Source organism: Manduca sexta, unplaced genomic scaffold, assembly GCF_014839805.1.
Source record: "Manduca sexta isolate Smith_Timp_Sample1 unplaced genomic scaffold, JHU_Msex_v1.0 HiC_scaffold_3383, whole genome shotgun sequence".
NCBI classification, from domain to species: Eukaryota; Metazoa; Arthropoda; class Insecta; order Lepidoptera; family Sphingidae; genus Manduca; species Manduca sexta.
This window is the reverse complement of record NW_023594445.1, coordinates 1-11,056: the sequence shown is the minus strand read 5'-3', so window position 1 is coordinate 11,056 and position 11,056 is coordinate 1. Positions and strand designations below refer to the sequence as shown.

The 11,056-nt window shown below is 34.6% G+C and overlaps 1 protein-coding gene across 1 annotated transcript; it reads left to right on the top strand.

The window, feature by feature from the left end:
• Positions 1–812: 812 nt before the first annotated feature.
• On the top strand, positions 813–10,965 carry LOC119192931 (choline-phosphate cytidylyltransferase B-like). The gene is given in 7 exon segments (XM_037446661.1): positions 813–1,071; positions 5,226–5,323; positions 7,343–7,505; positions 8,487–8,679; positions 9,393–9,602; positions 9,922–9,986; positions 10,358–10,965. Coding segments are annotated over 7 exon segments (1,095 nt in total). The 5' UTR covers positions 813–827; the 3' UTR covers positions 10,480–10,965.
• Positions 10,966–11,056: the final 91 nt, after the last annotated feature.

The window sequence follows — 11,056 nt, the reverse complement described above, 5'->3', positions numbered from 1 at the left end:
TCGGCCCCGGGTTTTTGTTGATTAAATGTACATAATATATATAATTGTGGACTTATAGAAATTACTATGGGAGGTATTTACTTAACTACCCAGAAAGCCAAGAGTTTGTGCGTTGCAAACCGATTATCATCCATGAACCTGTCTACCGCCGCACCCATCGAAACACTTTCTCAATTAACATAATAATATTCACGCCAACATGTTTGCATTCCTACTGTGTATACATTGTTCATTAATTCGGTATTAAGTGCCATTATAAAATTGAGTCTACCATTTAATATTATATTATGATGCGTGCTAAAAGATGATTCAGTGAAACAGCGACTCAGCCGTCAGTAATAAACAAAAGTTAAAACATCGAATAATAACATAATAAATATAGTAATTAATTTATAAGTTATAAATATATTTATGATACATACATATTTGTGTTGTTTGTTATTTGTATCGATTTTCCAGGATTATAATTCAAAACCACTTAAGCGGCGTAACGATGCCATTTTAACTTTTTACAATATGATTATCCGTAAATGTCACCTTCAGGGCTTCGGCATGGTCGTGTGCATCTAACGTAAACTTTGTTTATGCAGGTTTCACATATCGACCTATCAGACGTACAGAACAGTACAATAAACCATATTATATAATTGTACTGTGATTAGGTAGTAGGTAAGGGTAAGCATTCCAATTATACACAATGTGAGCGAATTCAATACACTAAAAATACCCAACTGTTAGGTTTGACACGTTTTCACATCTAAACCGCTAAACCAATTTTGATTGATTTGTGTGTAGAATTTGATTGTACTTACCTTTAAAATATAATAATGATGCATGTTAATTTCCAGTCACTGCGGCTAGCGGCGCCGTTCAGCACAGACCCGGCGGCGATGGCCGAGCGGGACCGGTGTCACTACGGGCGGATACCGCGCGCGGTCGCGCTGGCGGGCACGGCGTCGCGCAGGGTGCGCGTCTACTCCGACGGCATCTACGACATGTTCCACCAGGGGCACGCGCGGCAGCTGCAGCAGGCCAAGACAGTGTTCCCAAACGTTTATCTTATTGTAGGAGGTTAGTTTACTTGCTATACGTTGGTTTACTTTTCATTCGAAACCCGATTAAATACCGTAATTTAAACCCAATTTATACCTTGTAGCGTGCCACCAGGACTGGGTGTGTAATATAGGCTCGGTAGGTGACTTTGAATTGTTATTGATTGAACAAAAACCAATATGCAGCATATTCAACACACATTTCCATTTTTATTCGTGCGTCACAAAGTAATGGTTAATAATTAAAAACTCTGAAGTAATGTGAAGTATTCATCGACTAATTCGAGTTTACGTACAGTAATAATTCCCGCTGGTTTACTTTTAATAAATAAATTAAACTCAAAACTATTAAAGGATAAATCTGGAATTAATTTTATTACATACCATAGTTCCATAATTATGAAATAATTGTTTTTTAAAGAGATGAAGAATTTGAATTCTTAAATACCATAAGTATTTTCTTCATAAAAACAGGTATTTTCCAAGTAATTTGTGTATGTTACCTATGAAATATCAGTTACCGCGATGTAATGATATCAATTAAATGCTAATTGCAGACGTGATGCGGTGAACATTACGTACAATTACTGTTCACCTCCCGCGGGCGGTTCATGCGCAGGGTTGCCAACTGCCCTCGATTTGTGGTTATGTTTCGTTTTTATGCATTTAGCTGTCCCCATTCCGAACCCTGGCCCAGGGCCAGCTCAGGGCTTTGTCTCGCTATTAAATCGATATTGAACTAGTGTCTAGTGATACTGGTGTCGTGATCGAGTTACTTAACGGCATTTGCGTTACTATCATTTTAAAATACATTTAATTTGCAAATATCAGAATAAAAGTATTCTGTATGTTATTTAAGTAAAGACATAGTGTGGTAAAACAATAAAGATATTAATCACTCATGGGTGTCTACGTGAACTTGAGTTGTAAGTTTTAATCCATCATAATTGAGCCATTGCCGGCTTTAACAACTGTATTTATCCGCAATGTACATTGTGCACGACTCGTACATTGAATGAGTGCACAGTAATCGGTGCTCATTACCACGCTTTTATCGGCCCAGATAACAACGTTACTATTCATTGGCGCAGATTTGTCGTACGATCGGAACACGTGTCTAGTGTTTTGTTTTGTTGCAAAATCATCATTTAATTATAATAAAGCTTTATGCACATGCACTTGTTTAGTGATACGGACTATCGACGTAATGGCACCACTGATCCGATTTTAAACAAATTGATTGTATTGTAGATAAGCATAAACAAATATAAATGCATTGTAGGAAATACTAAAGTACGAGATCAATAGTATCAATGATACGTCTGGAGAAATTTTCATTTTTATAGCGTTTCAATTGCTTGTACGATCTCGTAGTTTTTGTAATGATTTTAAAAAAGATCAGGAGCCAATAACTATTTCCCTTATCACTTGTTACCGTCTGCGCATGTGTGGTATAGCCCTTATATTGTAAAAGTAAATTACTTTTATCAGTCAGCATTCCTATTGATTTGTAGACAATCGTGAATTGTGGGATTGTTTTATTTAACCTTGAATATTCTGATTGGTCTCAATTTACCTAAATAATTAACGTAAAGATAACAGGTAAACCTTGAATCGATAGCGTATTGATATCTTGCCGTTCTACTATGACTAAACGATCAAATTCGGTTGCTTAGTTGAATTCATTGGTAAAACAGACATTATTTTGCGTAGGAAGATAAAATTACATTAATTACGGAATGTCATTCGTTTGTAATTAGACAGATAGCGTCTGTATTACACGTGGACATGAGTCATTGTAATGAATTTTATATTGAATGTCGCTCCTTTATTGCCTGAATTTTTTAAATGAAAAAGTTAAAAAGTTATGACGTCACACGGTAGTATATCAACTATGTCGCTGCGTCCGTTTGTCACGGAATTGAGAACGTGCACAGGGAGCTAATAAATAAAACCGACTTCAACAACTAAACACAAAAAATAATTGATCTATGTATACGGTTTAATGAGAAATTATTAAGACACAAGTAATGTAATCTTCTTTCCAATTAATGTTTATACTATGCAAATTAAGTACATGTTTATTGGAGTCGAAGCTGAATTTGAATTGAACATTGTTTTTGTATAATTGTTTTTTACTTGGTTTAGCTGGTAGTTTGTTCAAAGTTCACGGTCAAACAACAATATTTTTGATATGGTAAAATGTTAAGACTACACTGAACCTAATACGAAGAAAATCAATAAGAATCTTTGATTTTGAGGAGTTCTCCATAACATCTTCAAAGTTCAACGTCGAACAACGTTATTTCTAATATGATAGTGTGTTAAATGTACACTGAATCTAATAAAAAAAATCATCAAATTTCTATTTGATTTTAAGGAGTTCCCTCTGCATCTTTGAATAACATAATCCTACACCAGTGAAATTAAATTGGGACTATTCCGAAGCTATATGAAGTCCAACTCAAAAATAAACATTTAAATCGGGCTACGGAGTAGAAAAATTATCACAGAACAAGCATATTTTTGTCACGACGAATAAATAAACCCTCTCTTCTCTTTATAGTCGTTTAAAAATAACTTTAGATTTGGAAATCGAATTAGTCCATTGAAATGTTACATTTTAGGCCTTACCTTGCGTTTTTAGAGGACGCAATTTTATTTTTGAAGTGTAGGGGGTCAGTCTAAAGCTAAAACCAAATTTGTGGGGTCGCCACCCTTGTCCCACGGCCGCCATCTTGAAAATAGGGGTTGAAGTGGTTTTACGATGTATCTCTTAAACTATTTATCTGACAAAAAAATGTATAAACATTTTTGTTGCAAATTAAATTCTCTACAACTTTGGTCTAGTAACTTTTATCGTAGAACTATAAATAAAAAAGTTATAAGCGAAAATGTTAAGAAATTCAATGTTAAGCAATGTCCATTGCAACGTCATCAGAACGTGTGTTTATAAGGTTCATAATACTTTTTATACTCTCATTAATACTCAAATACCCAATGGACCATTAGGAAACAAAAGAACATCTGCCTGCTATTATTATTATTATTTCTAACCTCTCTTATTGTAAGAATAGCTGATAATATTGTGTTGAAGTTGTCGTTCAACTTATATCTTTTAGTTGTGCTACATAGTACGTGCGGATGTATTTTATTCTGTTTTAATTGTGAAGACCATTTCGAATGACTTTAGACACGATTTTAACTTTAGTGAGAACTTCCTTTTTTATTAGCTTTTTGACTTTTAAAAGACTTTTAAAAGTCAAAATGCTAATAAAAAACTTACTTACGACAACTTCAACACAATATTATCAGCTATTCTTACAATAAGAGAGGTTAGAAAAAATAATAATAATAGCAGGCAGATGTTCTTTTGTTCCCTAATGGTCCCTTGGGTATTTGGGCATTAATGAGAGTACAAAAAAGTATTATGAACCTTATAAACACACGTTCTGATGACGTTGCAATGGACATTGCTTAACATTGAATTTCTTAACATTTTCGCTTATAACTTTTTATTTATAGTTCTACGACAAAAGTTACTAGACCAAAGTTGTAGAGAATTTAATTTGCAACAAAAATATTTATACATTTTTGTCAGATAAATAGTTTAAGAGATACATTGTAAAACCATTTCAACCCCTATTTTCAAGATGGCGGCCGTGGGACAAGGGTGGCGACCCCACAAACTTGGTTTTAGCTTTAGACTGACCCCCTACACTTCAAAATAAAATTGCGTCCTCTAAAAAACGCAACCCCAAATGTAACTTTTCAATGGACTAAATTGCGATTCCTCATTATGAAGTTGAATGATTATTCGCGCGCATATTCTATCACGGGTAAAATGTATTTTCGCTCCTAAATAACTCAATTATCGCCGAAATTAAATTCTGTTATAAATTGAACTACCTCAGGGAATGCACGGGGTACCGCGCGACTGATTGTCCGTGTCTACACACAAGTAACCCCAAAAAACAAACCGTCTGACCGGCGCTAAAATCAACAAGTCAAAACTTTCCTCCGTGTAGGATTAATAAAAAAAACGTTTAACAGATATTTAACTTAGTTACACATCTAATTAAGGCAATTTCCAGAATGTTTATAGCGTGCACACGATTTTATAATCGTTGGTTATACCATTGTTAAAAGTCCGTATTTGTTTTCTTGTTGCAGTATGCAATGACATATTGACGCACAGCCGGAAAGGTCGCACAGTTATGACGGAAGACGAGAGGTACGAAGCCGTCCGACATTGCAGATACGTTGACGAGGTAAACTCATTGTACACTTTACCCTAATATAGTTTACTGAATTGATCTTTCAAACTGGAATAGCCGATACTCATTTCTCAATGAAATCGACAAAATCCCCACGAATGACATGTAAGTAGGGAGGCTTCACTGCGGGCATAGGATCTAGGTGTATCTTATGGCGTGACAAATTAAAACACACGTCTTATCTGCAAATGAATACAAAACTGGTGCTTACGAAACGCCCTTAAAATGTTCCTAACCAAACATCTTGGTTAGATATAGTGAATATTCATGTGACTAATGGTCGGTTTAGCGAACCAATTTAATACAGAGTTTTTTATGTATTTACGCTTCGCAATGCCATTTAAGACTTACTACTTGGCGAAACGATTGCCCATTACCACTCTAATCAATCAGGTAATGCCTGCAACAGTTAAAATAGATGTCTGTTTCCTTCGACCTTGATTAAAAGTACTCAAACAAAAATGACGATCGGCGTACGAGTAAAAACCGCGGAAAACTGATATAATTGTTAATTATTACATGAAGTACTTAAATTAATGTTTAAAAAACCAAATTATATCAAACATTAGGATTATTAATGTCTTATTAGATAACGCAAGTACGTCATTATGCCTGCCGGAAATGATTTCATCGAAATGGATTTTTTATAATGAAACCAAGAAACGGTGTTTACCTTTAATAGTTTTTTTTTTTACAATCAATTGCAATTTTTTCCTCTTATTTATAACATACGTTATGTTGCAACATCAACACGCACAGTCTTATCACTCGTGGTTAGTGGAATTATTGCTACAATTTGTTATCTAAAACAAATAATGTTAATAAAAGAGATGTTTAACTTATGTGAATGTTTACGAAAATAATATTGTAGAAGATATATTATGTTCGGATTTCGGAAATGGATTCGAAAGAACAATTTAATAATATAGGGATTCCCAAAATATTTCGGTTCACGGCGCATCATCAGTAAAAAGACACAGAGTTTGTTCACATTGCGGTTCCTGTACCTTTTTCTCAAAGATAATTTTTTTTTGTTAATATAAATCATGGTCGAAAACAAAACGTTCATTCGCAGTGCATTTGTCCAATCGTTAGTAAGGTTAAATATTAGTTCCAAGTAGAAACACACAAAACTTATGCCAACTACGAAGTATGGCCACGGGAAATGCAACCCCATATCAAACTTACGCAGCTGTCCGAAGCTAATTATCATTCAGAAAACGTTTTCATGCGGCACGCCAAATGATCGATATTCATTGTAAATTGATAACTATTCTTTATAATATAAAGTCAGTAACGCGACATTGACAGTACATAGTTGAAGTGCGTTTTATTAATTCAATCAGTATTTTTTTATTATTTAATAAAACAATACAGAGCACAATTATTATTAACAATACTTAACCACTATATTATATTAAGACCAGATTGCCTTCCTTAAACCTATGCCCTATGAAATTAAACTGCGGTAACGACTCGCAATGTTTATAAGTTCAGAAACAATTAACAAAGTTTTCTTTTAATGATTGCATTTAGTGTGATAAGTGTGGAGGAATTGTGCTGGAACCATTGATGGATGGATGTACTCACCAATATGTTATAGATATAACCTATGTATCTAAACTGAGGTCATACTGAATTTTTGGCTTATTGATATTCATAATCATGAGCAATCTCGGAAAGGTAGATTCGCCATCAAACCATTTTACATTTGGCCCTTGAACGAATGTGTTGACACGTGATGAAAACAAGGTAACACAGATAAAATACCATCCTGATGTATCTTCAAAAAGCTGACAGTATTCATACTAATTATGAGGCAAAATAAATTAACTAGTGCTTCGCCCAAGTGTCTTTTTTTAAATAATAATATCACTGTTCTATTTTCCAAAATTAAAAATAATTATTGTATCCAAGAGTCGTCATTTATTTAATTTTATCATAAACATTTTCATATTTACTACGGGTATTTCATCATCAATGGAATTAAAGATATTGTTATTTTTGTTCTAGGTGGTGAGAGACGCGCCATGGGAGTATGACGAGGAGTTTCTAGAAAAGCACAAGATAGACTTCATAGCGCACGACGACATCCCCTACACGACGGAGGACTGCGAGGACATATACGCCATGATTAAGGCGAAGGACATGTTCGTCGCCACGGAGAGGACAGAAGGTACGGCTATGTATAGAATGACATTACATTAATTGTATCAGACAACATTATCCAAAAAATATACATTGATTTAAAAAGAAAATATAATCCAATTAAATTGTTACATTGTATTCTATAGTTCTTAAAAGTTAAGTGTAATCGCTCAGTAATTGTTTCTGTGATGTCTTTAAAACTGTTTAACCAAAAAAACAAAAATATTTGTATACCTCGGCAGACATTGACTGTTTGACATTAAAAATAGGGTATTTTATCAACCATGACGTTATAGCACATAAGTTTCATTTCCAAATCAGCATAATGTAAATCGACATTTAACTTGAAATATATATTATGCAAATAATCACCTGATGTCACATTTACATACAATTTCATCATGCTTAAAAAAACTTCTCCAATACAATTCTCATATAAATTAGATACATTTAAAACAACGTTAATCGTTTAGATTAGATATAAAATAACGCTATATTTAACAATAATTCTATATACTTAGTCATCATATTATTATTCCTGTCATTTAAAATATAAATTGAAAATAAATACAATGTTAATTGCTTCACATATAAAATGTAATTATTATTTGTACATGAAAAATATCGATTTCGTTGTTGCTTAAACCTGATTTATCTTTTGCCTTATCGTTTCATCCTGCGCCCTGTTAATGTGGCCATTTATCCCACGCAGTGTTACTTCCTTTACAATGAATAATATCGGACGTTGTAGGCGACCGCACATAGATTAGTTCCAACTCATAGGTACCTATTGTAAATTATATTGTCCTAAATAGGCTTAATGACAAAATCAGCTTGCTTAACATTGTAATTAGAATGTTTCCATATACGAGATGAATTATAATATTGTAATCGTTATTTGTTTAAGTTTGTTAGGAATTTCCTATGTTAACCGGTTTTTATGATCCATAGCGCCAATGCGTGTAAGTTATAGATAGCTATTTTAAATTTATTATATATTTTTTTGCAGGTGTATCAACGTCAGACATTGTTGCGCGGATAGTGCGCGATTACGACATATACGTGAGGCGAAACCTCGCGCGCGGATACTCCGCCAAGGAGCTCAACGTGTCCTTCCTCAACGAGAAGAAATTCCGCTTACAGAATAAAATGGATGAGCTTAAAGACAAAGGCAAGAAGGTGAGATTAATCACAATAATATAGTCGATTCAGACAATTGGATAGCGTAATTTGTTTGAAGGTGTTGATTTATAATGTCACAAACTGTTCGCCTTGTGTGCCCTTGAAATTATTTTTATTTAATCTTCATAGTACAAAATGTTTGTTCATGTAAATAAGAAGTATTTTTTTCCCCATGTCTGGGGTTCGGTCCCCAGCCGCGAGGACGTTTCATTTAAAATATTACTAGGAACTTATTTTTCATTACAATGGTGTTTAACTTAGGAATAATGTTTGCAAGAGTCAAGTCAAACGTAAAAAGGTACTTAACCTTGGTCAAAAAATCTTTTCGGTTGAACTATTACAACGTTTTTCCGTAGGTATTTCAACATCACCTTGTTATCTTAACACAGCACATTAAAATAATTCTATATTTTCAGTAAGCATGGTAATAAAGAGTCGGTGAAATTTGTCCTACAGATTTTTTAAATACACGTAGAATTGCATTGGAATACACGTAGCAAATTTTATGAGGGAACTATGATGTAAAGTTGAGTTGTTGCGGAAACATCATTATAATTAGAAACTTGTATGTATATGTTGCTGTGCATAAATGGTTTCGAGTTACTGGAATAACAACTATGTACGCATGTTTAATTTTTGCCGAATGTGCAGTCTTAAGAGTATCCAACATGCTACAATGGTCTTCGAAAAGTTATTAATTGACACTTCTATCCATAGGTAATGACGAATATAGAGAAAAGAAAGTAGATATACTAACGAAATGGGAAGAGAAGTCTCGGGAGTTGATTGACGCATTCCTGCTGCTGTTCGGTCCGGACGGGCGGCTGTCGAGCATCTGGAACGAGTCGAAGGGCCGCCTCATGCAGGCGCTCAGCCAGCCGCCCTCGCCCCGCGGCTCGCCGCCGCCCAGCGAGAACGGAGACTCCCACTCACCCACGCACAGGTACTACTCACCACACACGTTCCATATTATATAAATAAGAAAAATCATTTTACAAGTTCCTGGTTATTACAAATATAAATAGATAAATATTTCTGGGAAGTGGTTAGCACGTTTTAAACATGACCTAGCTTGACACGCCAAAGGTTTTACATTTATGTACCTATTTTATATTGTTTTCTTTATATCTTACAACCTGTTACAATAAATTCAAGGTACATTTTAAATTATGGTATTATATGGTAGTAGTTATTTAAATAATAATACTCTAAGTAAATACCTCCTTATAACGCCTACTACAACAATGTTATGTATATTACAGAGAATCATCATCACCACCACCTCCAAAGTCCCGTCGCTACGAACCATTATGGGAGCCTGAAGCAGGTAACTGGGTAATATTTTTTTGCTTGTAAACAATCGGTAACATTTTGGGGGCCATAGTTACACGATCATTGTTGTTGTGATGTTGTGGATTTATGTAAATTGGCTTTGTGTAGTGTTTTGATAGTATGTTTTGTTGAATGTTTTTTTTCCATAAAATAGTTAACCTTGAATAAGTACTATAATATCTTGACTGCTTAAAAAGCGTACATGATCTAATTTACAGTGATAATTTATGCTAAATAATAACTTTTTCTTTCAATTCTTTTAGTTAATGCCACTTGTTCATTTATCAAGTTGCTGGTCAGTATTGCACGGCAGCGCGTCGTGGCCGTGGCCCTGCGAGCTGTGAGTGAGTGTGTGTTTGTGTGCAGATGCATCGGGCTCTGACTGTGTGGAGTCGCCGCAAGCGGGCGCGCCGCGTCAGCTGACGGACCTGACGGACGACGGGTCGGACAGCGACGAGGAGTACCAGGACACCAGCCCCTACCTCTAGGCGCGCCCGAGACGTCGAGCCAGAGTTCACAACGTTCCACTATCCATGAAACTTCTGCTTAAGAGCTCTCTGTGTATGATAAATTATTTGTATGTAGATGTGACACTAAATCCGGTGTAAGTGTGCCTGAGTACGACCGAGCGAATGTATTTAATCCTATTAGTTTGTTTATATTTATTATTTGTAAGGAAATTATTTTTGTCTTGGTTCGACCGAGTGCATCGTCCACGTTTGTAGCACCAAATACCATTGTGTAAAATACAAGGTGCAAATATGAATAGACAGAGAAAACTGTTGCTAGTTATTATTTATATGATACTTTTTGACGGTCGATTAAAAAGGTGCTTATTATAATAACATATTTTCTTTCATTTTACCAACATTGTGTTAATGGCTGGTAATTAAAATCTCAATGAAGTTCGCTTAAAGCGTAAAAATGAAAATATTGTTATTACAAAAGACAACAATAAATTGAATTTACAAGTATAAACTCTTTCATTTCCATTTTAAATCAGTCTCCATAAACAACAAACACAATAAACCAGTTTTAGCCATATTCATATTATAATCTGATCAA